The 26,694-nt window shown below is 55.6% G+C and overlaps 11 protein-coding genes and 2 non-coding genes across 13 annotated transcripts; 6 read left to right on the top strand and 7 right to left on the bottom strand.

The window, feature by feature from the left end:
- The first annotated feature begins 186 nt into the window (after positions 1–186).
- On the top strand, positions 187–1,559 carry BO72DRAFT_395979 (TauD/TfdA family dioxygenase). The gene is made up of 3 exons (XM_040942016.1): positions 187–320; positions 384–963; positions 1,051–1,559. The coding sequence occupies exons 1-3, from the start codon at positions 227–229 to the stop codon at positions 1,481–1,483; spliced, it is 1,107 nt and encodes a 368-aa protein (XP_040805412.1). The 5' UTR covers positions 187–226; the 3' UTR covers positions 1,484–1,559.
- A 208-nt stretch (positions 1,560–1,767) lies between these two features.
- On the bottom strand, positions 1,768–1,839 carry BO72DRAFT_t35. Its single transcript has one exon. It is a non-coding gene; the product is annotated as a tRNA-Gln (tRNA).
- A 797-nt stretch (positions 1,840–2,636) lies between these two features.
- BO72DRAFT_420898 (DUF3176 domain-containing protein) lies at positions 2,637–4,645 on the bottom strand (the record flags this gene model as incomplete). The annotated part of the gene is made up of 3 exons (XM_040942739.1): positions 2,637–3,916; positions 3,986–4,155; positions 4,212–4,645. The coding sequence occupies 3 exons, from the start codon at positions 4,643–4,645 to the stop codon at positions 2,637–2,639; spliced, it is 1,884 nt and encodes a 627-aa protein (XP_040805411.1).
- A 989-nt stretch (positions 4,646–5,634) lies between these two features.
- On the bottom strand, positions 5,635–10,587 carry BO72DRAFT_444452 (non-ribosomal peptide synthetase family protein). The gene has a single exon (XM_040943814.1). It carries the CDS (start codon positions 10,319–10,321, stop codon positions 5,675–5,677), a length of 4,647 nt encoding a protein of 1,548 aa, XP_040805410.1. The 5' UTR covers positions 10,322–10,587; the 3' UTR covers positions 5,635–5,674.
- Positions 10,588–11,673: 1,086 nt separating this feature from the next.
- Positions 11,674–14,153, top strand: BO72DRAFT_444451 (cytochrome P450). The gene is made up of 5 exons (XM_040943813.1): positions 11,674–12,061; positions 12,125–12,912; positions 12,962–13,013; positions 13,063–13,274; positions 13,352–14,153. Exons 1-5 carry the CDS (start codon positions 12,044–12,046, stop codon positions 13,827–13,829), a joined length of 1,548 nt encoding a protein of 515 aa, XP_040805409.1. The 5' UTR covers positions 11,674–12,043; the 3' UTR covers positions 13,830–14,153.
- A 127-nt stretch (positions 14,154–14,280) lies between these two features.
- On the bottom strand, positions 14,281–15,809 carry BO72DRAFT_524353 (acid protease; the record flags this gene model as incomplete). The annotated part of the gene is made up of 1 exon (XM_040949866.1): positions 14,281–15,809. The coding sequence occupies exon 1, from the start codon at positions 15,790–15,792 to the stop codon at positions 14,281–14,283; it is 1,512 nt and encodes a 503-aa protein (XP_040805408.1). The 5' UTR covers positions 15,793–15,809.
- Positions 15,810–16,625: 816 nt separating this feature from the next.
- Positions 16,626–17,198, bottom strand: BO72DRAFT_524352 (uncharacterized protein; the record flags this gene model as incomplete). The annotated part of the gene is made up of 2 exons (XM_040949865.1): positions 16,626–17,063; positions 17,148–17,198. 2 exons carry the CDS (start codon positions 17,196–17,198, stop codon positions 16,626–16,628), a joined length of 489 nt encoding a protein of 162 aa, XP_040805407.1.
- Positions 17,199–18,443: 1,245 nt separating this feature from the next.
- BO72DRAFT_492226 (uncharacterized protein) lies at positions 18,444–19,108 on the bottom strand (the record flags this gene model as incomplete). The annotated part of the gene is made up of 3 exons (XM_040948268.1): positions 18,444–18,521; positions 18,607–18,704; positions 18,796–19,108. The coding sequence occupies 3 exons, from the start codon at positions 19,106–19,108 to the stop codon at positions 18,444–18,446; spliced, it is 489 nt and encodes a 162-aa protein (XP_040805406.1).
- Positions 19,109–19,348: 240 nt separating this feature from the next.
- BO72DRAFT_516262 (zinc finger MYND domain-containing protein) lies at positions 19,349–20,659 on the top strand. The gene is made up of 2 exons (XM_040949576.1): positions 19,349–20,023; positions 20,089–20,659. The coding sequence occupies exons 1-2, from the start codon at positions 19,576–19,578 to the stop codon at positions 20,559–20,561; spliced, it is 921 nt and encodes a 306-aa protein (XP_040805405.1). The 5' UTR covers positions 19,349–19,575; the 3' UTR covers positions 20,562–20,659.
- Positions 20,660–20,792: 133 nt separating this feature from the next.
- On the bottom strand, positions 20,793–22,292 carry BO72DRAFT_465323 (FAD-binding oxidoreductase; the record flags this gene model as incomplete). Its single annotated transcript, XM_040946703.1, has 5 exons — positions 20,793–20,841; positions 20,872–21,279; positions 21,385–21,665; positions 21,726–21,883; positions 21,944–22,292. The coding sequence occupies 5 exons, from the start codon at positions 22,290–22,292 to the stop codon at positions 20,793–20,795; spliced, it is 1,245 nt and encodes a 414-aa protein (XP_040805404.1).
- Positions 22,077–23,478, top strand: BO72DRAFT_444449 (uncharacterized protein). Its single transcript, XM_040943812.1, has one exon. The coding sequence runs from the start codon at positions 22,513–22,515 to the stop codon at positions 23,200–23,202; it is 690 nt and encodes a 229-aa protein (XP_040805403.1). The 5' UTR covers positions 22,077–22,512; the 3' UTR covers positions 23,203–23,478.
- A 373-nt stretch (positions 23,479–23,851) lies between these two features.
- BO72DRAFT_444448 (FAD-binding oxidoreductase) lies at positions 23,852–25,791 on the top strand. The gene is made up of 2 exons (XM_040943811.1): positions 23,852–25,001; positions 25,063–25,791. Exons 1-2 carry the CDS (start codon positions 23,977–23,979, stop codon positions 25,523–25,525), a joined length of 1,488 nt encoding a protein of 495 aa, XP_040805402.1. The 5' UTR covers positions 23,852–23,976; the 3' UTR covers positions 25,526–25,791.
- Positions 25,792–25,829: 38 nt separating this feature from the next.
- Positions 25,830–25,928, top strand: BO72DRAFT_t46. Its single transcript has one exon. It is a non-coding gene; the product is annotated as a tRNA-Gln (tRNA).
- Positions 25,929–26,694: the final 766 nt, after the last annotated feature.

Below are 26,694 nucleotides of genomic sequence, written 5' to 3'. Positions count from 1 at the left end.
TAGTCATGGGCACTTATGCAATCCACAATGAAAGCTCGGCCTCTCGGCGCCCGAGGTGCGGGCGAGTCTGTCCGCTCACCCGCCGATAAGCTTCCATCCCGTCGATCAAATCGGCTTTTTCCGTGCCAGCGGCGAGGCCCGCCAGCCCACCTTGCTTTCATATATAGAGTCTCCTCCTCTCCAATACCTTGAGTGGCTGCATCGCAAAATCACACGAACAAGCACAATGGCACCCACTGTCCACCCACTGACCCCGCCTCCCGGCTCCGACATCGACTTCGGAGCGGTTGTTGACAACGTCGACCTGGAGAACCTGACCGGTACAGTACAGCACACTCTCCTCACAGCAAACCCCCAACCGTACTAACACCCACCTCCTCCAGACGACGACTTCAGCACCATCCACGACGCGCTCTACAAGCACCTGGTCGTGGTGGTGAAGAACCAGCAGCACCTGACGCCGCGGGCGCAGTACGAGCTGACGCGGCGCTTCGACCCGGCGGCCTCCTCGTACGGACACGGCAAGACGATCGACGCGAAACGCAGCATCCTGCACCCGGACCTCAAGACGGTGCCGCACCAGCCGCAGGTGCAGGTGATCGGCCACGGCCACGTCGCCAGCTACGAGGGCCTGACCGACATCCAGCTGCGGCACCCGCACCACCGCACCTTCCACCGCGACCCGATCCCGGACGCCGAGGACCACGACTTCACCCGCTTCTACCGGTGGCACATCGACGCCGCGCTCTACGGGCTGCACCCGCCGCGCGTCACCACCCTGCTGGCCGTGCGCGTGCCGCGCGGGCGCCGCCAGACCCTCCGCTACGACGACGGCTCCCACGAGACCCTCGACGTGCCGCTGGGCACCACCGCCTTCGTCAGTGGCGAGCGCATGTACTCCCGGCTCTCCGCCGCGGACAAGGAGTTTGTCCGCACCAGTCGCGTCGAATACGCTCCCCATCCGTACGTTGTCCTGCCGGTTGCCCCCAACCCCAACCGAAACACACCATTCAACCAGTTCTCTCAACTGACCTTGACATATGCAACCAGCTACATCTGGATGTCCCCCGCCCGCGCCCTCCCCACCGGCCTAGGCCTGTACTCGGAAGACCGCGAGCTCGCCCCCGCCGACCTCCCGCCCATCGACCCGGCCAAGATCCAGATCCTCCCCATGCTGTGGAAGAACCCGGTCACCGGCCACCCGGCCCTGCAGATCCACCCCTCCGCCGTGCGCAAGATCCACCTGAAGGACGGCTCCGTCATCGACGATCTCCGCCAGGTCCGCGACATCGTGTACAGGCTACAGCGCCCGGCCATCAGTCCGCAGTACGTGTATCCGCACGACTGGGAGGAGGGGGATCTGGTGCTGTTCCACAACCGTGGCGTGCTGCATTCGGTGGTCGGCGCGTTCGGGGAGGGAGAGGTGCGGTTGTTCCGGCAGTGTAATTTGGCGGCGGGGGAGGCGCCGGTTGGGATGGAGTAGGGAAGGGGGTTGTGGACGATACAGATAGATATAGATGTACAGTTCTGGGTATTAATGATTGATGACTTTTTTTTATATGCGGTTGCTAGAAGGAGAGGTCGGGGTGCTGCAGTGGCGAGTTACGGAGTAGATGTATGGGAATGGCATCTCACAGGAGCAGAGGCTCTGAAGTGATTGTTTTGTGAAGGTGGATGGTTTATCAGTGAGTATTTGATGTGTATGGAGCAGTAAGCAATGAGCAGGCGGAAACCCGCGTTCCGCATGACGCAGTAAAAATCACAAAAAGGTCGTGCCCGGGATCGAACCGGGATTACAGGAATCAGAATCCTGGGTGCTAACCATTACACTACACAACCTATTCTTGTTGGAGTGGCAACATGCTTATGCACCTAGTACCATGAGTATGGTTTCTATGATGAATGATGTAAACCACAGTTCCTCACACAACATCTATTGTACTCGATCAATATAGAAGAGGTTTTGCCCGTTTAGTGTCATTCAGAATAGTATTGAACAGCAGATAGCACGGCAGCCCTAGGCATAGTCAGTTCAGCAGTGCTAAAGCCACTAGACCGAGGTTTCATCCTGCCTCCAGCGGGCAACATATTTTATTCAGCGGGGACTCCGCGCTCTATTAGGTGCATGACATTTGGAATTCACAGCACGGCCGTACGTTCATGTGATATCATATCGAGAGGTCCAAATATACCAAGCCACTCAACCAGGAATCCACCATGATGTTTTGCTGGTTGACACCTACCTTGTCTTCACCACTACTGCTAAACCCTTCAGCCCCCCACCCAGTGACCTCGTACCCACCCAACGAGATCTTTCCTCCCAGTTATACCGAAACCAGTATCTTCAGGATTCTTGTTCTTACCTAGGTCAGCAATCACTGTCTATAGTGATAGCTGACCGTACATAGAAAAAGTATCTATTATACTGTAACGATAGCCTATTCTATAGAGGAAATCGGGGGTTCGAGTGATCTCAGCAAATAGTATATTGTAGTCGTATAGCAAAAACGCCGAGGGTCAAATTTTGTTTGCCCTGTCGGAGCCTCAACAAGTGAAGTACTAAGAGCGAAGCTTGTTCTGTTCACGCATTGCGATACGTACCTTCTATTTTTTGTTTTTCATCACTCTTCAGCCACTCAACCATGCAACGCTACCTCGTGCGCATTCGTAACCAGCCTCACCCGGAGCTTTTCGGCAGCCTGGTCGAGAGCGCTCGTCGTCCATGCCGTCGGACGATCCAACTGCCGGGGATGGTCCACATCCGCGTTTATATTGCCATTCTCGTTCTCGCTCTCGTTCTCGTGCGCCCCCGTCCCCCGATATAAGAACAGCAGAGGCAACGGGTTCGTCCCCCACGTATGCAGATGCAGCCGCCGCGTCTGGACCGCAGTCCCGAGCCACACCGCACAGCTCAGCACCCACACCACCGCCGGAAGCGTGAGCCACTCCCAGTGCACCGCGACAAACGGGACCATTACCATTGTGTGGCCGGTCGTTTGATTGCCGGTCCGGCTGCTGCTGCTGCTGCTGGTGAACACCGCGTCCCGGATGGTCTTGGACATGGCGGCAGCGACGTTGGTCACGGCGCAGCTGAGCTGGTCGGTGCACTGGTTGCGGGCGTTATAGCTCCTGATCGTCGGGGAGGTGGCGGTGGTGCTGAAATTGCCGTAGAAGATTGCCTCGATCGTATCGGTGACTGCGTAGGAGGCGGCGGAACCAGCGGCGAAACCGAAGGTCCCTGATGAGGCGTAGACAAATCCGGTGAACAGTGTTGAGACGAAGAACGTGAGAGAGGACCAGGCTTCGTAGCCCATTCCGAAGGTCGTGTTCCCGGTCGGCGGGATCAGTGCGAACTCAAAGATGCTGGAGTCGTTGGGGTAGTAATAGGGGGACCACTCGGTCAGGACGGTTTCCATGTAAGTGCCGGAGGAGACGGCGGCGCGGACGCTTCGGACGATCGGCTCGAGCGCACACTCCGTGGCGAGGAACCTGGTGCTGTTGTTGATGCTGGCTGCGATCTCCCAGGTGGCTTCGGAGTTGTTGTTGGATCCGGCAGCGAGCACGTATTGAATTACCGGGAAGGTGCTGTTCGTGTACACCAGGGTCTCGGTGCTGGCGACGGCGGCCATCGCCATGGGCTGCGAGGTAGATCCGCCTTCGCGGTACCAGGCGGTGGGTCCATCGTCCCCAAGGCGCACCGTGCAGTTCTGGATGTCCGAGGTGGTGGTCGTGCATGTGCGATTGATATGCGGCGTGACGTCGGAGCAGAGGGCCCGCATAGCCAAGGTGGATATCGGATCCCAAGTGCAGTTCCCCGTTGGACAGGTATATTGGGGAGTGGCCCAGGGGGCGGTGGGATCAAGATTGAAGAGGGCACTGTAGACGTTGGCTTTAAGGATGGGATCCACGTAATGAACTTGTTAATCGTCTTGGTTAGAATGGAGGTGAAGCATGGAACTTTACTCATAGGAATCACTGCGCTTACAATCTGCTCCAATGATTGGACCAGCAACGTTATATAGGAATGTGGCGCCGAGGAGAGAGACCTGGGAGGGCGATTCGATGGCGCTCGACACATAGTGAAGGAGGTTCTGAACGAACGGATCGAATCCGATCGCGAGTATCGCAGTGAGGCTACCAAGCACGGCAAAGTGACTGATTGCGGGTCAGCAAGAGAGCACTTTCTTTCTTTTCCCAAGGATCAGACCCACCGGCCTTTGAGGAGCCACAGTAGCTCTAAGCTTCCAATCAGCCCCCCACGACTGGCCGAGTCAAACGGCTTGAGATCGGACAGCCGCTTCTTCTGGCGCGCGAACCATACCCACTTCAACTGCCCCAGGGAGTTGGTGAGGGCAAACATAAGGCCCGCACTGGCGATGGTACTCAGCCACGAAATCACCGAGTTGAGAGACACGCGGGGCCAGTCCGGTTGCTGCTGGCCATCGAAGTGGCTTAGAATCGCGACAATCGCGACAATGGTTCCGGCTGAGACGACCAGAGCCACGGCCTCCAGTATCCAGTCGTCTATGCTTGTGAGTCTTACAGTTTTGCCGGTGTTGTTCTGCGAAGCAGATAGGGAGGGTGTCGTTCTGTTGATGGAATCTGGAGATTGGGAGAGAGGGATTTCGTGGGGGAGGGGCGCCATTGGACTGCCCTTTGTGGGAGCAGAGAGAAGATTCAGCTGGACATCATCAGTCTCTTCTCTGGGATCTGAAGCAGGGATATCGGTTGCCATCGAAGCGGGAGTCGGATGCTTGGGCATTTGCAGGAGTCTGCGATGGAGTGCAGCCTCTTTATACAACGGATGGATTAGTGAGAGTGATGAGAACGATGAGAACCAGCTCAGCTTAGGGACCCACATTTCAGCCCCCAAGTATACCCAAGTCATGCACCTACTCAATGCACCAATTATCTGTCTGAAGACAATGCTCGGTTTGTCATGAAGGTGTCATGTTCAAGGTTATGCGGTTCATCGTCTACTGCTGATTCATGCTCGAACGCGGATGCTTGTCGTGTCGTGGTAAATCAACAAGCTGGCACTGCACTGAAAAGCCCGTCTTGTATTTGACACGGCGATAGTAGGGGGTGGGCGACACGAGAAGCTTAGCTGAGCAGGCTGAACACTCCGGCGTGCTCACTGCTCGGATTGCTTCGGGCTCCATGCAATGCGCCACGCGGGATTCAAGTTGAGGGTCTGTGCTATCGCTATTGCTTGTAAGATAAGATCTGAACAAGGAAAGTAGATACTTCCACAAAAGGTTTAGCTAAGTTAGATGAGGCTTAGACGAACGAAAGTGAGAAGCATGAAAACTTGTAACCTTGAAAGGGCCCGTATTGCCAATACCTCAGTACGTGCAGTATTCAATAGAATGCACCAGGAATATGGATGTCATGCTGGATGATTACGGCGGGTTCTGTCTTGCAATGTGTTTTACTTTCTTCTGCTTTGTCTTCTTTACTTTTATCTTCTTTTCTTTTTTTCTTTTTGTGTTCTTCGTTTTGGCTTACCTGGGCTAAAGCTTACTATCCCTGTCGACTAGTAGAAACACTGGCGGAAGGGTATATCTGTACGTGCATGAGCCGAACATGCGGATCAAATGAGATTAATAGTTTGAACCACAATTAGGAGTATAACTTGAACAGTACAACAAGCCAACAATCGGCTATCAGCAATCTATAGACCCATCTCCGTAAACATCACCCCCCTCTGCCGCTCCATCAGATCCACCAACGTGGCCGCTACCAGCCCATCCATGCCACATTCCTTGGCTCGTCGCACCCACTCTCCCACCTCCACCTCCTCGAACACACACCCAGCCTCCTTTTCTAACTCCTCCTTTAATTCTCTGGGAGACAGCTTTCGCTCGTTACAATGATGCACATACTTCACCCCTTCACCCCTATCCTTGTCCTCCAAAGCGGAAGCAAGTATCCCCGAAGCAACAGCATCCACCCCCACAAAGTCAAACCGCCAATTCACCCCCTCCGTCGTCGGGAAGCATCGCATTCTTCGGGCGTACTGCACCATATTGTGCATGATATCCATGGCTGGCGGTTCTGTCTCCGACGTCCCGGGCGTACCAGGCTGTCGGGCGACGATGCTCGCGGGCCGATGCACCACCACCGGTAAGTGCACCCCACGCAAGTGCAAAGCCTCAGCGGCGTTCTCGATGAGACGTTCGCTGGCCCATTTGCTCGCGATATACCCCTGTTCTCCCGGAGGCGGATAGTTTCGTACCGAAACAGGGGGGCAGGTTGGTTGACCGGTCAGGTTGACCACACCGCCTGTCGAGACGAAGTGGAATGGGATGCCCCGTTCGATCGACAGCTGGAGTAGGAAGCGAGTGGAGTGGAAGTTGGGTGCCCGCAGAGTGGAATACGACTTCAAGAAGGAGACGGAGGCGCCATTGTGAATGACCAACCCTATCCTGTTCGAGAGACTGGAGATGGTCTCCTCATCCAAGGACAGAGTGGGATGGGAAAGGTCACCGTGATAGAGCGTAAGCTTGGCAGCATGATCGGGATCACTTGTAAGAGAGCCCCGGGTCACGCTGCTGTTGCGGATGGCCAGGCAATGAACATGTGCGATCCTCGGATGGGCGAGGAGCTGCTGCAGCAGGGTCCGACCGAGGAAACCCGTTGCTCCAGTCAATATCACCTCGACTTCCGAACTAGGGCTGCACCTGGAAGATGTCTGGATAGCACCGAGCAAGGAAGGCGTCAGCTGGGTCTCACTCTCCCAATCAACCTCAGTGGGTTCCTTGGTGGCTTTCTGAGGCTGCAGAAGACGGGCCATTGCCGACAGCCCGGGAGTCGAAAACAGCTCCGTCAATGCCACACTCTTCCCCGTCAGCTCCTCAATCACCTTTTGCAACCGCACCAGAAGCAGCGAATTCCCCCCAACGTCGAAGAAATTGGACTCGGCTGACAAGACTGCTTCGCCGGGAAGAACCTCGCGCCACGCCTTGGCCATAACCTCCTCCTCCACTCCCAGCGGAGCAGGGTGATTGTTCGTTTCGATAGCAATCGGCGTCCCGGACAACTTGCTCAGAGCCTGCCGATCTAGCTTCCCTGACGTGTTGTGAGGCAACCTGCCTACGGCCACGAATGACGAAGGCCGCATGTACCGGGGAAGAGGGAGCGACCGAGCCAGACTCGCTACCAGCGACGAAAGTGAGTCAACTTGCACATCAGGACGCACCACGACGTACGCTGCCAGCACCGCATCCGCATTGTCGCCCTTGACGCAGACCCCTGCCGACAAGACCCTCCCCTCAGACGTGGCCACAATAGCCGTCTCAATCTCATCCAGCTCCACTCGCTGTCCCCTGATCTTCACCTGCGCGGACCCCTCCATTCGGCCCAGAAACGCCAGTGACCCATCAGACAGCAAATAGCCTCGATCGCCCGTCCGATATAGCCTGTCCCAGCCACGCCGCACGTCATCCTCACTAGCATAGATGTTTTTGACGAATTTGCTAGCCGTGAGGCGGGCATTGTTCAGGTACCCTTGTGCCACTCCCCCTCCACCAATACAGATCTCCCCGGGCACACCTGCAGGTACCGGTCGGCGCTGTTCATCAAGAATGAAAACGGAGTAGTTCGTCAACGGACGACCACACGGGATCAACTCTGTGCTACTATTCATCACACCCGCCCCGACAATCATCTGCATGCTCGACGACACAGTGATCTCGGTCGGACCGTATCGGTTCCACACTCTGAGTGCGGGTAGCTCCAATCCTCGGAAAAGAGGAATCAAACTAGACAGAAACTTCTCTCCGCCACAGAACGCGTTGCGGTAGGCGATGCATTGCTTCAGATGCTCTGCACCATACACCACGAGATTGTGGTACTCGGACGAGGTCATTTGCGTGTAGGTAATCTGCTCCCGGGCCATCAAACTGGCTAGCTGCACCGGATCGCGTCTCACCTCCGGAGGAGCCATCACTAACGTCCCCTGCCCAGCTAGCGCAGCATAGACGCAGTCGATCGAGGCATCGAACGCAACGCCACTCTGGTGAAGCACTGTCTCCTTCCCCAGAGTTGCAGTTCGTCGCATCGACAATATCTGACATGTCAAGTTGCCATGGCTGACAATGACTCCCTTGGGCTTTCCGGTGGATCCGCTGGTATACAATATATACGCGGTGTCGTTGACACTGGCTTTGACCGGAAAGGCCTTGTCCATCCCGGACTGCGGTGTGGGAACAGTTATAGCGCCACCTGCCAAGGCCACCGCGAGATCCTTGGTATCCGCGTGGTAGAGGATGGCTCGCGGCTTGCAGTCTTCCACAATAGTTCGCAGTCGCTCTTCCGGATGCTCAATGTCGACCGGCACGTAGGTGCAGCCAGCATAATGAATGCCCACAATCGAGACAATGGTGTCCAGGCTCGGCTTGCAGGCGACAACAATCGCGGTCGACCCCTCAAGCTCCTGTAGCCGTCTTGCCAGCTCCTGAGCACGACCCTGCAGTTCTCCATAGGACAGGAACTGACCATCTGCTTGCTTGACAGCCACATCCCCAGGGTGAGCCTTGCAGTGCCGATCGAACAAATGCACCATTGTCAGCAAGTGCTCGTCTGTAAAGACGTGCTCACCACGGCTAAGCTTGAGTGCATGTGTGATACTCTTCTCATCGAAAATCGCGAGATTAGCAACCGGCATACTGGGCCGCAGCGTGACCTCCTCTAGAATCGTCACGAGCGAGGACAGAATAAACTCCAGACTCTCCTTTCCATATAGATACTCTTGTCCCCTAACAGCCACCTGACAATTCCCATCCACGAATTCCTCCACTTCTATCACCAGATCTAGCCCTGTTCTGGCATCATTCATACGCAAGCTCTGCGCCCTGCAGTGTCCCAGTGTCGCCTCCTCTGTCGATCCCATCTTATAGTTCAGCAGGATCTGAAACAACGGATTTTCCGAGGGTGACCGCTGCACGGCCAGTTCATCCAAGAGCACCTGATACGGCACGGCGGCATGCGTCAACGCCGTGCGGACCTGCCTCGTGGTGGTGGACAACAGATCACGGAACGACTGACCAGGGCGAGCGGCCCGGAATTGCAGCGGCAGCATGTTGACAAACATCCCTACGACCTGCAGAGCTTCCTTGTCCGCCCGTCCGGCGTCGGAGATACCGAGGCAGATGTCACGTTGTGCGTGGCCCAGGAGGCGGAAGACCAGCTCCCGGAGAGCAGTGAGGTATAGAAAGAATGAGGTCGTTCCTCCGACCTTGTGTGCGGTTTCTTTAATTTTCGACGCGAGGGAGATCCCGATGGTTCTCTCCACACTGTGCACGCGGTAGCTGTTCAGTGGTTTGCGGGCTGAGACGCGGGAGAAGGCGAAGAGAGGGATCGGTGGGGGTAAATTGGCGAGCTTGCTCTTCCAAAAGTCCAAACTCTCGCGGTAGGTGTCATTTGCCAGAGACTGGCGTTGTAGAAGTGTGTAGTCCCGGTATCGTGGAGCGGGCGGTAAGATTTGTCCGGTGGAGTAAATCAACTGTAGGTCTTTGATGAAGATTTGCGCGCTGAAGCCATCGAGTGCGATATGATGAAAGCCAAGGACCAGGAAGTGCGTGGTTGGAGTGAGGGTCAGGATAGCCACTTTCATTGTTTTGCCACGGGGGAGATCATACACATGATCTCTGACCGATGCGTAGACTTCGTCGACGAACTGGGTACTCTCGATGGTATGGATGCTGATCTCGATCTGTGTTTCGGGCAGAATGCCCTGGAATAAGTGGGGCTCTCCGTCTCTCGAGTCGAGGAAGAACGCTGTCCGTAAGGATTCGTGTCGATTGGACATGGCTCGGAAGGCAGTTGCAAGCTCGACGGGCTGCAGTGGCCCTTGCACGGCGTAGGCCATGGTGACATTGAACGTTGTGGGATCGGTCAGGTACTCGTGCAGAAACCAGATTCTCTCCTGGGCGAACGAAGCTCGCTCTACGGCCTCGAACTGTGGTTGTAGATCTGGTATACCATCTTCTGATGGCACAGCCTCCAGATTGGGCGACAGGCTTCCTGGTGTCGAAGCATATGTAGAGTGATATGCACTGGATGACTGACCGTCATCCTCCAGGGCGGTGCTGCAGATGCCCTCGTGCAGGCTTTTTGTGAGCTGCTGTAATGCCCGGGCTGATACAAGGTTGGCAGAGCTTTGTAGCTGCTTGTGACCAACATCCGTGATGCGGACGTGGGGTGTGAGGTTGGTGGGCTGGTCCCGACTCCCCAGCATCTGCCAGAGTTCAGGGGTGGATGAAGCGCCCTCGGTCACAACCACAGACTCAGGAACAGCCATATCGTTGTTGGCAGTCATGATCATGACGGGATCTCTAGAAAGAAGGCTAGAGTACCGAGCGTGTTGAATGTTGCACGGTATCTGTATTGTGTGGGAGCCGAATGTCAGATAGGAGGTATTGGAATATACTTTGTATACTGACTGCTGGTTAAGCAGGTTGCCACCGACCCATGTAGAGACTGGTCGGGGGCACTGAAACAGCCCTTCTGTGAACAGGAACAGGCCTCGCCGAGTCACTGCCACTCGGCCAGTTACTCAGAAGGATCTCGGCGGCTTGTTGTCGCCACTGTCCGCAAAACGAATATGTAAAGCACCGTCCACAAGCAGACGCGGAGGATCACTCACTAAGGCCTTGGGGATGAAATGGCTCTGGAGGCGAGAATAGTATTTGATCAGTGGCGTTTCGCAGCAACGGTTTCACCCAGGGAGCACCAATACAAGTTCCGGTGTGAGAGGGCGATGGAGCGCAAAGTCGCCGAATGTCACCGATCGGGTCGCCCATGCGATTTGAAGGGTCATCAGGCTATTGAAGGATTTGATCCGCTCGATCGGAACGTGGTTGCATGGTAGTATGGACCAGGCTAGATCGGTTTTCGATGACCTCAGGCTGCAACCTGTTGGCCGAATCCTGACGCGCTGTATCTGACAGTCAAGAATATCGCCATACAACGCCACCAACATTTAGTAGATCATCTGACAAATGGTAGAACAATCAGCATTCGTGATCTAGTTCCAAAAATTTGAGCTGACATATCCAGGGAATCATCCCCGATGGAATACGTAGGTGGTGGCCTGGAAGGGCTGCGACGGGGAATTCGTCTGCTCAGCCGGAATCATATTGTCGAGCTGTATAAGTCCCACGTGGCTTGCATGTAACGGTAGAAAGTGTCAGTCTCTTGTGTGGAATAGCCATTTGAGCCACGAAATAAGCGGCGTGGGCTACGCGGAGCTCTGATGGTTGCCTTCACATTAGGTGGGAGAGATGCGAGAGTCAAATTCAAGAAGATGGTTTACTCTCTCGAGATAGGTGCGGATACGGCAGTCTGTGAACTACCAACTATGCAGCCTGATACGGTGGGCGGCGCCCAGTGCCCGTCCTGGAGTCCCAGCCTGCCATGCATGCTGCACAACAATATTGAGATTGAGTTTCAAATCCATGATTCTTTTCAAACAACAGAAGCCTCTCGTTAAGCATTAAGACTTACTACTCTTGTGTCTTCTATATAACACGCGCCTGATAGATGTACTGTACAGATGCCGTAGACATTCACCATCGCCCTTCTCCCCGGGAGGCATTCCACAGACATCCAGATGTCTACGGTCGCTCGACTGCGCGGCACCAAATCAACTACCAAGCCAACACTGGCAACCTTCTACGGTAGCATTTCAACCACTTGCTGACATGCTATTACGCTTACTCCATCGCCGAGGACAGCGTGGCCTGATCGATTGGCCAATACAAAGTCACCGAACGCGACCACCGGCGAGGATCCGCCAGAGATACATAGTCAGCCATAAAGACTCGGTCGAACACGAACGTGAGACTGAGTTGCAGTACTGGCACTGTAGCTGGTATTGCTCTAGGAAATTCTTCACCGAACTCAGTTGCAGACACACTCAATGTCTTCACTCTTGGTGGATCTTCCCGCCGTCATCGGCGTGGAAAATCCCAAGGATGTATTACTTCCGCTCCTTGTGGGAGCGGTCGTGATCGGGTTGACGATTCTAGTGCGCGAAAGAATGAGGGTCAGGGGATTGGTGAGTCTGCCTTTGTTACTGTCGCTTTCTCGGACACAGCAAGAATACGTACTGACTGATCAGCCTGGTCCACCCCATCATCTCCTCTTCGGCACTCTTCCCGCATTTATGCATGTGCAGAGCAAGGCCCCCAAGGATCTCCACCCCCAGGCCCAGATGACGATGCTGCAACGACTGTACAAACTGGGTGACATGTTCACCGTCGATACCTGGCCTCTGATGGACCAAATGTACCTGGTGGCCAACCCTAAACTTGCCCACCAGGTCTCTCAGGACAGCAGCCCGTTCCCCAAACACCCGATGATCACGCGCTTCCTCAAGCCGCTCACCGGCTACAACAGTGTGCTGGCCGCCAACGACGCCAAATGGAAGGAGTTGCGCAGTCTGTTTGCCCCGGGCTTCTCCAACGCCCACCTGATGACCATGGTGCCGCTGATGGTCGAAAAGACCGAGGTCTTCTGCGACCTGCTGAGCGAATACGCCGCGAAGCACGAGCTCTTCTCCATGGAGCCGATGGCCGCCCGGCTGACCATCGATATCATCGGCATCGTCGTTCTGGGGGTCGACTTCAAGTCACTGACCCGTCGCGACGAGCTGGTCGAGGCCTTCCGCCACCTCCTGGACCTCCTCCCCAACGGCCAGACCCTCGATATCAACCCGGTGACCCACTACCTGCGCCGCAAGTACGCGAACACGATGGACAACTACATCCGACGCGTGCTGCGCGACCGAGCCGCCAACGGGGCGAACAAGAAGTTCCGCACGTTAATGGACATCGCCATCGAGCGGTACGAGCAGCTGCCGAACGGGTCGTTGTTCGACTGTGGCTTTGAGCAGCTTGCCGTGGATAAGTGGGTACAGGTGCCCCCTCTGAACGAGCGACTGACTGACTCCGTGTAGTCTCAAAACTTTTGTCTTTGCCGGTCACGACACGAGCAGTACCACCCTCAGCGTGAGTCCGCGGGGTCCGAAAATGATCGGTTGATGCTAATCCACCCCAGAACATCTACCACCTTCTGAGCAAGCACCCCGAGGCGCTCGCCAAGGTCATCGAAGAGCACGACCAAGTCCTGGGCAAAGACACGGCAGCGATCGGCCAGCTCATCCGCGACCAGCCCTCCATCATCAACAAACTCCCGTACACGACCGCCGTAATCCGTGAGACCCTCCGCCTGTACCCGGCGTCCGGCAGTCTCCGCATGGCGCCGAAAGAGTCAGTCCCCAGCCCGCGCCCCCTTTCCCACCTTATGTCTCCCTAAAGACATTCGGCAATGCTTACTGAAAGGACAGCACAACGTTCCACCCGGACAAAGCGCCCGCCGTGACCGTGCCCAAGGGCAGCCTGATCTGGGTGGGGATCCACACGATCCACCACGACGCCGAGTTCTTCCCCTGCCCGGACGAGTTCCACCCGGAGCGGTTCATGACGGCCAAGACGATCACGCTGGCCGACGGGCGCACCGAGGCCGTGACCGCGGGGTGGAACGGCCACGCGCCGCCCGCGGACGCCTACCGGCCGTTCGAGAAGGGGCCGCGCATGTGCATCGGCAGCGAGATGGCCATGATCGAGATCCGGGTCGTGCTGGCCATGACGCTGCGGCGGTTCCGGTTCGAGTCCGCCTACGCCGAGTACCGGCGGCGGCACCCGGACGAGGTCGAGGCCGCCGGCGGGCGCACCGAGGCGTTCGGCGACGAGGCGTACCAGGTTTTCTCGTCGACGGCCAAGCCCAAGTCGGGGGTGCCGATGTACGTGTATACGAAGGAATAGGATGTTCTGCAAGAGGGGGGTCATGTTGTTTACTTATGAATCTGAATTATGTTATGGTGGTACAGCCGAACTGGTACGGTGTGGTAGTTTAAATTGGAGGGCTTCGCTCTTGAGTCCCTATTTTTGCATACAAAGTATATTCTCGTTCCATTATTCGAGGTTGCATATTTTGTTTTCCCTTTCTATTAAAGTTTTTTTCCTTTTTATTTTCTTTTTCCTCTTTGCCCCCCTTTCTTTCTTTTTTTAGTACCTGATGAAGAACCGTCATATGGCATGTGAATGAGCATACGCATAGACAGAGAAATGCCACAGGGCTAGCCTTACCCAAGGGTCACTACAAACCTACAAGCTGTACACACTCACTCCACAATTATATCTTCAACACAGCAAGATTGATTCCAAATCAAAAAACTCTTCCTGCAAACCTTTGTCATAACCCCGAAACTAGAGGTTATACCCTCTTCAACGGCGCCAATCCAAACACATTCCTCTCAAAGTCCAACACGACATACAACCCCTTCAGAATCCCATCCCCAACCGAGATCACCGTCGCATCCCCGCTCTCCGTACGACTATGCTCCCACACGTGGGCATTGAGATAGCACTCCCCAGTCTCATAGATCTTCTGCACGTACTCCTCGGCCCCGACCGAGTAATTCCCGCGGCGATCGAACTCATACACAAGCTCCGGACGCCCGTCCGTCGCGCAGTCAATAACATACCAATCCTGCGTGGCCATGCCCGTCGTGCTCGACGTCCACTGCGCCGCAATCGCCGCGCGCGTCGACGCATCCGCCTTCCGGCCGCCGGTCAGCCGCACCAGCTCCGTGTACTGGCGCGCCGTCACGGGGACGCCCAGCCCCTCGGAGCCGTCGTCCAGCACCGCGAGCGGGGTGATCAGTTCCGGTTGCCCCCCGGCCGTAGCCGTAGAGTTATACCGCGGGGACCCGCGCCGGAAGGTCCGGTCGCGGTGGTCCGCGGGCAGGAAGTCTTTGTTCAAGGCCGTCGCAGGGAACGGAACGGCGTAGTTGGTCGGCGACGACGACGACGACGACCACCACCTCTTCTCGCCATTGGGGCGGGGCTCGGTCTCGACGATCCACCCCCCGGTCCAGCGGGTGGCCCAGAAGTTCCAGATCGAGGGCTTGATGGGCAGGAACATCTCGTCGCCGAGCCACGGCGGCGTGACGATCGGGTACCAGATCACCTGGTCGGTATCATAAAGGGCAGGATCCGTGCCCCCGAAGACGAACTTGGCGTCGCCGCCGTGGCAGAATCTCTTGGACGAGAGCTTGGCGCAGCTGTTGAATCCGATCTGCGCGCCCGCGCGGCCCTGTTTCCAGGCTTGGTAGTGCGTCGGGTGGTAGGTCGCGTTCAGGCCGGGGATGACCGGCGCGAGGCCGAAGATGCCCCCGAACGGGACGGGGGGCACGTAGTGGCCTGCGAAGGGGAAGTCGGACACTTGGATTGTGGTGGAGGGGGTGGTGCAGATGTGAGAGGTGTTGTCCGGGTGGTTGATGCAGACTGTGTCGGTGGCGTAGTTGACGGTGAAGTCGGGCGAGTAGAGGCTCGTGTCCCACCGGAGGCGCGGGAGGGTGGTTTGGTTGCTGTAGCTCGTCGAGGCGCGCTCGTCGAAGTAGCTCTGGCCCGCGGCGACGCAGTGGGCTGGGTCGTAGCGCCCCTCGCAGCGGGCGCTGCGCGCGAACAGCGTCACCCAGGCCCAGTCGCTCAGTACGGTCAGGCTCTGCGGCGGGGTGCCGACGGTGATGTTGAAGAGGTAGCCGAAGCCGTTCCAGTTAGCGGGCACGGAGGTCGATGGGAGGGGCTTGGAGCTTCCCAGCCAGCCGAGTTTGTTCACGATGGGTGACTGCCAGTTCACCAGATTGTTTACGCTGGCGGTTCCGGAGAGGAACATCGAAGCAAGAATGGAGGCGAGCGCCCCGAACAGGAGAAGGACATACATGGCGCAACTGAGAGAGCTCTCGCACTCACGCAAACTCCCAAGCCCTAAGCCAAATAACGTCCAGTGTTATCTGCATCTGTTCCAGATATGGTAACTATAAATTATCATCATGGAGAGAGTGCTTCGGCGGTTTACTGATCTCAATTTCGACTCTCGATGCTGTCACGTGGGGGACTTGCCCTAGAAATGCGCCGAAGGCCCCACTCGTCGGCCCTGGCTCGATTCCCGTCAGATAAAGTCCCCGCGCACCGAACCATCCACCGGCGACGCAAATTGGTAGATTGTGATCAGTAAATCCTATAGTTCCAACTAGTGACTGACTCTGAGAATATCTATCAATCAGAGCCTCGAGCTTACTTGGCTTGAGCTTGACTCCTGCTGCTGAGTCTTAATAAAAGCTGACTTAGCCTGGGCATAGCACATGATTCATTAAATGTAGAGTTCAATTAAGAAAATTAGCTCAACATGTCACCACTGAATCATAAACCGGTGGGATCCTGTATATGTACCTACTACAACCAGAGAGTGCAAAAGTCGCTTCCTCGTTTGTGCGGGCCCGCTGCTGATGTGACCAAGCTGATTGAGCCCTGCACGCACCGGCACCATGCTTTCTCCCTCCTTCAAACGCATAGTACCATTGCACAAGAGATACAAAGACTGCTTGGTAATAGTGATCCACTAGGTGAGAAACCAACAAAGGTTACATCAAACGCCACCGACTCGCCAATATGTCATTTGATTAACCTGATCCCCCAGACTGGGTGCTTCATCCCCACAAAAGCCATCATCATTTCATGCATCAGCCCGAGACCATCCTGACCCCTCTCCAGCCGCTAATGGCTGTACACCCCGCCCGTCTCCTCCGCGTTCGATCTCATCTCCGCGATATCCGTGTTCGCGATGACCAGATTCGCAGCGAGCAGGTCGAGGAGCTCGGGGACCATCCGCACCGTGGCCTCGACCTCGCGCGTATCGTCGTGGATGCCCACCACGAGGACGGTCTGGTCCGCGGCCGTGCGCTCATCCGCGATGAAGACCGAGTACGGGTTGACGACGGTGTCGCGGGCGGTCTCGGTAACGAAGCGGACCACTTCGGGGAGGGCCATCCCCACAAACGGGGAGATGAATTCATCGACCACGTGCCCGTCTGAGGTAGCGGAATCGCAGTCGAGCTGGAGAAGGCGGTCGCGCTGGTCGGTGTCGAGAACGATGATGGAGGGCGGCGTTTCGGTGTTGTGGTTCTTCGATGCGGTAAGCATCGCGTTGAGGGTCTGCGATGTGAAGTACAATCCAGCTTAATCAGCTTTGTGTGCGTGGGTGAAGTCGGTTGGAGGAAAGGAGATGGTATGACGGACCGGGATTGGTATTTCCGCGGTGCAGATAATCGCGACGAGATCTCCGCTCATGGTGGATGTCCTCGTGAAGGGTAGATGGGTGGAGGAATGGAGAAGATGACGGTTGTTGTCAGCTTGTTCGGAGGTGGGTTGAGAGTCGCAAGACTGTTTCCGAGCTGTCGCTTCATATCCCGGTCGGACACGTGAGTTACACCGTCCCAAACCACCCATGCCATGATATCGATGCCTAGAATCAGGCACCAACGAGGACTCGAGATTTTACGAAATGAAGGCTACCTACCTATTCACTGCGGGATGTGTGACAGCGCTTTCCCAAAAGGCCACCACCTGAGTTCTAATCTAGGCGATGCGGACTTCCGGCTGTGGACCCGATGGAAACTGAATTCGGCGATTACGATTAATGGGACTACATGCTTTCACAGCGAAATCCACCCACGGCTTTGCACTCACCTGCATTCTCGTCCTCAATGGTAGATAACATCCTATAGTGCCTATCCCTAGACGCCAAGACAACACCATCCCCGCCAACCGCATGTTGCGCCATTTGATCCTCAAGCTCTAAGTGGGGGTCATACAGATGACCAGTATCGTCTAACATTCCCGCTAATGGCCAAGGGTCTGTCAGATGATATATGAGGCCTTGAGTTGTGTAGTTGCAGTCAGCGGTGACCCTGACACCACAGGTCTTCCAGAATCCTATGCCATGGGGAGACTATGGCCAACAAACATCAAAGAAGACATCGACCCACAGTCAACTTTACCTCCCACAAAGACTGGCAGAGTATCTTCAAAAGCGTGCAGTGCTAATGATACAAGCGGGGAGTACAGCCTGGTTCGAAATGAATGATAGGACAAACACTCATGATGGAGATCCGAACGCGCCGTCAGCTGAGCTTTGTACCTCCCGACAAGCACAAGGCCAAGAGATGTACCCAGGAGGGTGGCCTGCCATGAACTAAGAAATGAATATAAAGGGCGCGGTGGTTTGCGTTAAAAGAAACGAGCATAATATGCCGATTCTACCGCCAAAGATCGGGATCACAACAGAACCCCCAACATGAAACTCCCCTCGGCTTTCTCCCTGCTCTTCGTTCTGGTGGTGGTGGAGGTGGCAGCGCAGATCAACTATTCGCAGAACTATGCCAACAGCATCGGAACCTACCAGAACGCTTACTAGGCAGTCCTATGCAATCGCGTGACGCGAACGTTGACCTATGATTCCAACAGGGCCAACCAGGCCCCCCGTCGCAGGGCGTCGGGCTGCAGCAGGAACCCCTGCAATAACAACAACCTTCCCTACCGCAGGTTTGGAAACTCATGCGACGAGTATCCCTTCGCCAGTGTCAGGCAGGACGGAGCAGGAGCCAATTTGCGCTGTGTTCCCAAAAGCCAGAACGACAGTATGTGAATGAGTATCCTGAGTCCATGACTGAACCCGTGACTGGAGCAGCGAACTGACTTGCCTCTCTGATCCCCACGCCAGGGAGGTCAGCTTTCCGCGTTCTACCGCAACAGCGGAATCCGGAACGGTCAGAGATATGGGGTCACCTTGCGTAACTACGGGGGAGCGTAAGTCCTCATTTCCTTGGTGATCAGGCCGGCAACTGACGAGTATGGACCCTAGATATTTTTGCGGGCAGAGGCCGACCTGCACGAACGACGCGGGTTAATTCCATCTTCGAGGTGGAAACTTTGTTCTCGGGCGCAGAGGGGAGCAATCCGATAAAGATGTAATGCCTGCTGACAACAGCACGGCGGGTGATCAGGCAGAGGAGTGGGAGCCAGTGAGTCTGAGAACCCTTGAAGATGAGGATGGCGATCTCCACCTCGTCATCGCTGAAGATCCAGATAATCCGATCCAAGTGGGAGACGAGGTATGGACTGATCCGATTAATGGGACTGTCAGACTTGTGCGGGAAGTTCCGAGTAGTGAAACATGAGATGAGGGATTCGGAAGACATGGTAGCGAGGCTGCAATAGCTGGGACTCTTGTAGCCTAAGGCCCGCTTCATAATGCTACATCTACGTTGCTAATATGAAGTTGTGTGAATATACACATGTTATCTTAAAGTATATTGCTTCTACTTACAAAAATGTAACTAATAAGTTTTAATAGCACAGTAGTAAGTACATAATGTGGACCTTTACTTTACATACTGTATCTTGTAAGACAGATGTAGCAGCTCAACACTACTAATGCCCTCCCACCCACGGTGAATGAAGCAAACGCGTTGCCAAACTCACAGCCAGACCATACACTGGCGACTACCATACAAGTAGCCTGAGCCCACAAACACATCTACTGAGGAAACCACACCTCCTCTCCTACATCCCACCACCTTGTATCTCTACCCCACTACCATCGAACCCATCACCACCTTCACCAAACACATCACCACAACCCACCAGCAACCCCACAACCATCAAAATGCCAACCTCAACCCCCACCATCTGCGCAGCCTGCGGCTTAAACGCCACCCTCCACTGCGCCGGCTGCCTCAACCCCCCGGCCTACCTACCAGGCCACACCATCAGCGCCGCGTACTGCACCCGCGCCTGCCAAAAGCGCCACTGGCCCGTCCACAAACGCGTCTGCAGAGTGATGGCGCAGCGAACTAAGCTCCACCGCGCCGCCCGCGTCCTCAAAACAGCATTGCTCACCTACCGCACGACACTGTACGACATCGCCCTCACGAAGATCGACCTCCGCGACGGGACGCTCTACCTGCACCAGGAGGCCAGAGACCCCGGGACCCGCGTACACTTCCCGGAACATCTTACCACGAAGCCCGAGGAAAGAGAGGCGGCGCTGTGCGTGAACCAGTGTACTGCCGCGATGGCGCTGTTGAGTGGGTTGATAAGGGGCCTTTTGGCTGGTATGTACTCCTCCCGTGATCCCGCACTGATGACCTGGGTCATGTGTACTGACATGGGGGGATAGGGATGGACACGCGAATCGAATTCATGGACCTGCAGATCGGAAAAAAACCTCGTCCGACGAGACTCGTCCCGGGCCCTGACCCGACGGGGTGTCCGCATACCGTGTTGGTGGTGACGATGCGCCTCTCCGGTGAGGAATGGGTGCTTGATCCTACGGGCGGCCAGTATGGGTATCGCGAGGTTCTGGTCCCGTTTACGCGGTATGTGGATGATCGCGAGGCGAAGCCGTGGGGATATCCGGTGCCGTATGATGCGACGGAGACGTCGGATTTGGATTTTCTGGTTGGTCTTTCGGGGTTAGGGGCGCGAAGGAGGGATTTGGAGGTGGAGAGACGGGCGAGGGGGCATTTTGCAAGGTTCGTGAGGGATAATGTTGGGAAGGAGATGTTGGGGGGTGGTGCGGATGAGTTCGAGAAGAGGTTAGAGGGGTTTGACATGAGGTTGAAGGAGCATTTGTGGGAATTTCGTGTGTAGGGCGTGGTTGCGCGAGGTAGATTTCCTTAGGCCGGTCGGGGTGAGAGAACATGGGATTTTGTTAACACTATCGACTAGCCACTCGGTGAAGTCATGGCACCACGACAGGCAGTGTACACCAAAACCTGCCGAGCGTCTATGATGCTGTTGCGATAGCGTACAAATAGAAGCCACGCAGAACTCGCGCATCTGGTTACTTTTCATATACAAATCTACATCAAATCGCAGCTACTAGTCAAAAAGCTTAAGGCCTCCTGGCACATTACGCCGAAAGACACCCCTGGGATCGTATGCTGAAGCAACGCGTTACAACACTTCCACGCTGGCCGGACCGTAACTGCCGATCGGGCTTTGCCAGGAGGCCGCGTAATTCAAGTACCGGTATGGCACTTGAACACCCTCCTCCGCGGTCAGCGCATCCACTGCCCTGATAATGGACTGGGTCGCTTGCTGGACAAGCTGAGAGTCTTTCTCCAGTGGCCAATAGAGGGACACGAGGCAGAGAACCTGATTCCGTTCCGGATGGCTGTCCGGCGGAATCCCGAGGCTGTTTGGCGATGCCGATGCCGGCTGCAACGCAGGGATGGACTGATAGACGAGCACGCTGGTCAGGTTCAGAACATCCCCCGCAATGCTCAAGTTGGTCGCGTTCCACGCGTCGTACACCTTCTTGAGGATGGTGGGCGAGACCCGAAAGGTTGCCGTTGCGTGAACGGCACTGCGCGCCGGCTCTCAGCGAAGAACAACACTCGACGAGAGATGAACAAAAAGCAAAACAAGAACAAACAACAAGAGAAAAGAGAGATCAAGGGGGGAAACTTACTATTGGTCCATAGGCTGGTAGCGTGTAAGCTCTGCACTGAAATCCGTGCTATTGGAAATGCGCATCGTGTTCAGCGCCTGTGGCTTGATGTCCGTAAACCGCTGCAAAGAGGCCATGGCAGCTGATGCATTCGAATAGTACATAATGTTGGAGACGGATCCCTGATCCTCGGCACCGTAGTACAGATAGCTCTGTTTGATCTCGGCGAAGGGGTCGAAATTGGCGGGGTTCTTGAAGGCCGTGAACGCCGCCAATTGCTCCTCGACGGTGGAGATATCGTACTGTATTCCGCCGCCCCATTATGGGCCTTGGGGGAAAGACCGCAGGTCGGAGCGGGTGACGATCCCGAAGTTGTTCTGGCCACCCTTGAGCGCAGCGAAGAGATCCGCATGGTGGCTCGCGTTGGCGTTTACGCTCTCGCCGGAGGCAAGAACGACTTCCATGTTGAGCACGTTGTCGCGGGCAAATCCATACACCGGGGAGAACGCTGATATGCCTCCTGTTCGGCTTCAGAGGCACGTTTACACACAATCACGAATTCTGGAGAAAGAGGCCTTACCGCCGGTGATGAGACCACCCACACCCACAGACCCAGTCCGACCTCCTATCACCACCCGATCATATCCATCAACTGCTTGGTATACTTCATTCCAAGTCAACCCGGTTCCAACCTGCAAGTTGTATATATCACTGTTTATATCAATACTGTTCAGGCCCCGGAGGTCGATTGTCACGCCCCATTTAGCATTGGCAGCTCCCGAATTAGGCGAATGGCCCCCAGAGCGGATTGAGAAGGTAGAGTTTGCTGATGCCGACAGAATTTTCACAATAGTCGATACTTCCTCCACCGAGGATGGGGGACGATGCATGTAAGTCTTCTCACTGCAATTCAGAATTTCCGAATCCATACTATCATTTATCTGGAAAGATTGGGATAGGCCTTTCTCCCAAAACTCGAATTGATTCCAGCAGTATTGATCTTCCTACAGGTCATGCCGGCTCATTCTTCCAGGACTTCAATGGAGCAATTGCAGACGCAACGTGCGTACTTCAACATCCGTAGCTCATGAAAATGCCAAGTCTGACCATCCCAGAAAATACTACAACGACACGAAAGAACCGTTCTCCATGGTTGTCGGCGGCCAACAAGTATGCATCGTTTCGAGTCCGAAGCATATTTCTGAACTCTACAAAGACACCGTGAGCTTCAATCGTGACCTGATGAGCAAGGAACTCTATCACAGAGCCGGTATTTCTCGCCGAGTAGTGGACCGCATTTTTGACGTCGATCCCAAGGCCTCGTACAATGTCAATAGCGCCCGGTGGATGCACAGCACGGATACTATGATGGCTTTATACCGTCAACATCTCTCACCCGGCAAAAGTCTTGATGACCTCGTCGCCGACGGAATAGCACCTTGCACCCTCAAAGCACTTGCTCCTAGGGCGATACCAGCACCTGCGTCCGTCCGAGCTGTATCTCTTCACAGCGTGTGCGTTGAAATTTTTGTGAAAGGCATAGCAGAAGCGTACTATGAATCTGTTCTCTGGGAGATTGAGCCGAACGTTGTGAGATGGTATATGGTGTGGGAAAGGGTGAACTGGAAGTTCATCTTCGGCTTGCCGGCGTTCCTCGGCCGGGACATGCAAACTGCCCGACGGCATCTGGTGGGCACCTTCGCAAAGTACTTCATCCTACCGCAAGAGCAGCGAGAGCAGGGCAATTGGTGGGTTCAGGCGGTGGAAGGGGTCCTCCGCCAGGACAAGCTCGACGACCATGAGATTGGCTGCATGTTTATGCTACAGACCTGGGCGTGAGTAGCTCTGTGCCGCTGGGATTGCCACTTCAGATTCCCTAACCACAAACGAAAACAGGATTCTGGGAAACATGTTCAAAACTGCCTTCTGGCTCGTTGCGCACATCCTGTACGACCTAAGCATTCTGGACGCGATCCGGGTTGAGATCCAACCTGCCTTGACAGGCGACCAGGTCGATCATCGATATCTCGTCGAGCATTGTCCCCACCTGGATTCGCTCTTCTCGGAGGTGCTACGTCTAAGAATGGCCAGTCCCATGGTGCGCGACATTGCGGTGACAAGTGCGATCGGCGGAAAGACGGTACGAGCCGGGAGCGCGTCCTTGTAAGTCCTGGTGCCGTGTGTTTAGTGTTGAACCTAGACCTAGAAAAGACGCTGACACAAGATACGGCCGGACCACCCCGACCGCGGACGGTTTCCTCGTGCGGACTGGTCCCGCCCCAGCCCAGGCATCGTAGGACCCCTGGAGGGAGAGGATCTCACCCTTGTAATCCGTCGGATAAATCGGAAGTGATCGTGCCATGTTTGCTTTCTCTCTCTGGCTGAACTAGTGAATCCGTACTTTTGTGGTTGCATGGGTGGCCGGCTTTGGTTGGATGCACAAAACAAAGAAACGTGATGATCGGCGGTTAGGGCTTACGATTCATTTCCTGATGCTTGAATCCTGCGCTCTACTAGGTACATCTAAGTTACCAAGTCTTACTATTCCCTCCGTCTCCAGCTTACCTTTCTGCCTACCTAAATTATTTTTCTTGTGTGCCCAATCGCCCCCAAATGGCTTCAGTTGTTTTGTATGCAGCCGGTGCTGTTGGGCTGTGGGCGGCTGCAAGGTTTTACAACCAGCAGCCAGCTACCAATCCAACGGCCTGCACCCTCCTCAGTTCCCAACTTCAAGGACTGGTGTCTCCCACCCACAGTCCCGGCTACAACGAGTCCATCGGTTCTTTCTTCAGTTACCAAGAACAAAACGTCCATCCTGCGTGCGTGGTCCGACCCACCTCCGCCCAAGATGTCTCGATCATTGTTGAGACCATGGCTGTCGCGCACCGCGAGCGGGGGGAGCAGTTCGCCATCCGCAGCGGCGGACACGGCTTGTTTGCCGGTGCAGCCAACATTCAGGACGGCGTCACCGTCGACCTCCGCAGCATGAGCACCGTCGAGGTGAGTTCCGACCGTGCGACCGTGCAGATCGGAGCAGGAGCCCGCTGGCTCCAGGTCTACCAGGTCCTGGATCCGCTCAACATCACCGTCACGGGGGGACGCGATGCGGCCATCGGGGCCGGAGGCTTCCTGACGGGCGGTGGCACCGGGGTCCCCAGCGTGACGACCGGATGGGGCTGTGACGACGTGCTGGAGTACGAGATCGTCGTGGCCAGCGGGGAGATCCTGCGCGTCTCCGGCGACAGACATCCGGACCTCTTCGTGGCCCTGAAAGGCGGGTCGAACAACTTCGGCGTGGTGACCCGGTTCACCATGCGGACGCACCCGCTCGGCAAGCACTGGGCGGGCTTCACCGCATACCCCGGGACGGAGGCGCCGCGCCTCCTGGCCGCGTACTCGGACTTCATGGAGCCGGCAGGCCTGGACCCCCACGCGGGCTTGATCGAGTCGTACGGGTGGACGAGCAAGCATGCGGCCATCCATGCGACCCTCATCATGCTATACGCCCAGCCACGCCCGTACCCCGCCGTCTATCAAAACCTGATCAACAACAGCACGGTGCTGTATAACACCTTGCGAGTGACAAACATGTCTGACTTCGCCGTCGAGGAGGATAGCTACCAGGTTTCTGGATTTAGGTCTGTCCTGTCATTCACAACCTCGATCCGAATTTCTGTGTGATGCTGACACTTCCAATAGCACAATGTATTACACCACCACTTTCGCCCACGATCCTGCCGTGTACTCGGCCATCTTCGACCTGTACAACAGATCCGTGGCCTCAATCTCGGGGGTCAAGAACATGAACTGGTACATCAGCTTCCAGCCCACCCCCGCCCTGCACGCCCGCAACAGCTTGGGTCTGGATCCCGCCGACAATCGACTGGTCATTTTTCTGCTGGTGGCTTTCTTCCCGGATCCGAGTGATGCAGAGCTGGTTCACGGGACGGCTAAGTCGCTCACCGAGGCGATTGAGGGACTCACCAAAGATGCCGGGGTGTATCGACCGTTCAAGTATATGAACTACGCCGATGCAGCCCAGGATGTCATTTGGGGGTATGGGGAGGAGAGTGTGGCGGCGCTGCGGCGGACGAGTCGGAAGTATGATCCCGAGGGATTGTTTCAGACGGGTGTGCCGGGAGGGTTCAAGCTCTTTGTGTAGAGGGCTTGTGTTGCAGCATTTCCTCCGGTTGGGATGGGAGGGTGTGTTGCCGGACAGGTCTCGGCAGGGAATCCAACTGACTCGCTGCCGCGGAAATACATTCTCGAGTATTGCGGTATCATAGAGCGAAGACTGAGCATGATGCTTCAGTTGTTTTCGAGATAAAATCAAGCGAGAGCAATTGTCATAGGACACAGTACCTACTAAGTTAGACTGACGAGTGCCTCAAAGAGCTTCCCAAACATGATGCAAAACAAGTCTTTGATTACATGTCCTATTAAAGCGAGCAGCAGCACCGACTACAGGTTGTGTAGTGTAGTGGTTATCACTTTGGATTTTGACCTCGCTTGCCTTCGGGCTCGGAAACATTCCAATAACCCCGGTTCGAACCCGGGCACGACCTTTCTTTTTTTGGCCAGCCATCATGAACTGCATACAATTAGGCATACTTTGAGCTAGCACATTTCTTTTGATTGGAGAGGCACATCACCTATCTAAGGCTATTTCGTCAACTCGAACTGAACCATGGATCAACATCCATCTGATGACTGTGGAATAGCCTGATATCTTCAGGGGCTCCTCCGCCAAGACCACCGTGCCAAGACGAGTCCCAGCCGTGAAGCCAAGAGAAAAATAAACATCGTCATCAGCCCTGAAATGTCCGCCGCCCGCGAGTGATTCCGCCAATTAGTGCCGTTCCTCCCCCTATACCTCCGCAAACTATGAACCAGGGTCGCTGTATGCCCCCTCTTTACGCAGAACCCCCGTCTAAGCGAGCTGGACTATAAGGTGTTCGCGCCCTCACACGGGCCGTCCTCCGTCTGGGATGGAGGTTAGTCGTTTCGCACTGGAAGAGCGAACCAAGCCACCAGCCCCTGGAGAATATCATTCCGTCGGCGACTTCCCCGGATTGCCCTGGCGGCAACTCAGCCCGAGCTGAGAACCACTGGATTCCATGGCAGGCTCCTGTTCCCAGCATGCTATACTTCGTCCTCGACACGGGGTTGAAACAACCCCAATCCACCCAGCAAAAATGGTTATTCCACCACTTACCATTAATCGCGACGCGGGGGTGGTAGACCCTGCATGATTGTCCTACACCATCACATCTCCTGTGCATCAAATTTTGAACGCTGCTAGAGGCATAAATACCCACCCGCGCCCTCGAA

This window comes from Aspergillus fijiensis, assembly GCF_003184825.1.
Source record: "Aspergillus fijiensis CBS 313.89 unplaced genomic scaffold BO72scaffold_5, whole genome shotgun sequence".
NCBI classification, from domain to species: Eukaryota; Fungi; Ascomycota; class Eurotiomycetes; order Eurotiales; family Aspergillaceae; genus Aspergillus; species Aspergillus fijiensis.
Note: the sequence above shows the minus strand (reverse complement) of the source record. Positions and strands in the feature narration are given on the sequence as shown.

Excerpts from the sequence above, each read along its gene's own strand:
- BO72DRAFT_395979 (XM_040942016.1), top strand. The coding sequence starts at position 227 with ATGGCACCCACTGTCCACCCACTGACCCCGCCTCCCGGCTCCGACATC. Across the intron at positions 321-383 it reads CGACCTGGAGAACCTGACCG|ACGACGACTTCAGCACCATC; the intron begins GTACAGTACAGC and ends CACCTCCTCCAG. Across the intron at positions 964-1,050 it reads GTCGAATACGCTCCCCATCC|CTACATCTGGATGTCCCCCG; the intron begins GTACGTTGTCCT and ends ATATGCAACCAG.
- BO72DRAFT_444452 (XM_040943814.1), bottom strand. The coding sequence starts at position 10,321 with ATGACTGCCAACAACGATATGGCTGTTCCTGAGTCTGTGGTTGTGACC.
- BO72DRAFT_444451 (XM_040943813.1), top strand. Across the intron at positions 13,014-13,062 it reads CGAGCAGTACCACCCTCAGC|AACATCTACCACCTTCTGAG; the intron begins GTGAGTCCGCGG and ends AATCCACCCCAG. Across the intron at positions 13,275-13,351 it reads CTCCGCATGGCGCCGAAAGA|CACAACGTTCCACCCGGACA; the intron begins GTCAGTCCCCAG and ends CTGAAAGGACAG.
- BO72DRAFT_516262 (XM_040949576.1), top strand. The coding sequence starts at position 19,576 with ATGCCAACCTCAACCCCCACCATCTGCGCAGCCTGCGGCTTAAACGCC. Across the intron at positions 20,024-20,088 it reads GATAAGGGGCCTTTTGGCTG|GGATGGACACGCGAATCGAA; the intron begins GTATGTACTCCT and ends ATGGGGGGATAG.
- BO72DRAFT_444449 (XM_040943812.1), top strand. The coding sequence starts at position 22,513 with ATGGTTGTCGGCGGCCAACAAGTATGCATCGTTTCGAGTCCGAAGCAT.
- BO72DRAFT_444448 (XM_040943811.1), top strand. The coding sequence starts at position 23,977 with ATGGCTTCAGTTGTTTTGTATGCAGCCGGTGCTGTTGGGCTGTGGGCG. Across the intron at positions 25,002-25,062 it reads TACCAGGTTTCTGGATTTAG|CACAATGTATTACACCACCA; the intron begins GTCTGTCCTGTC and ends CACTTCCAATAG.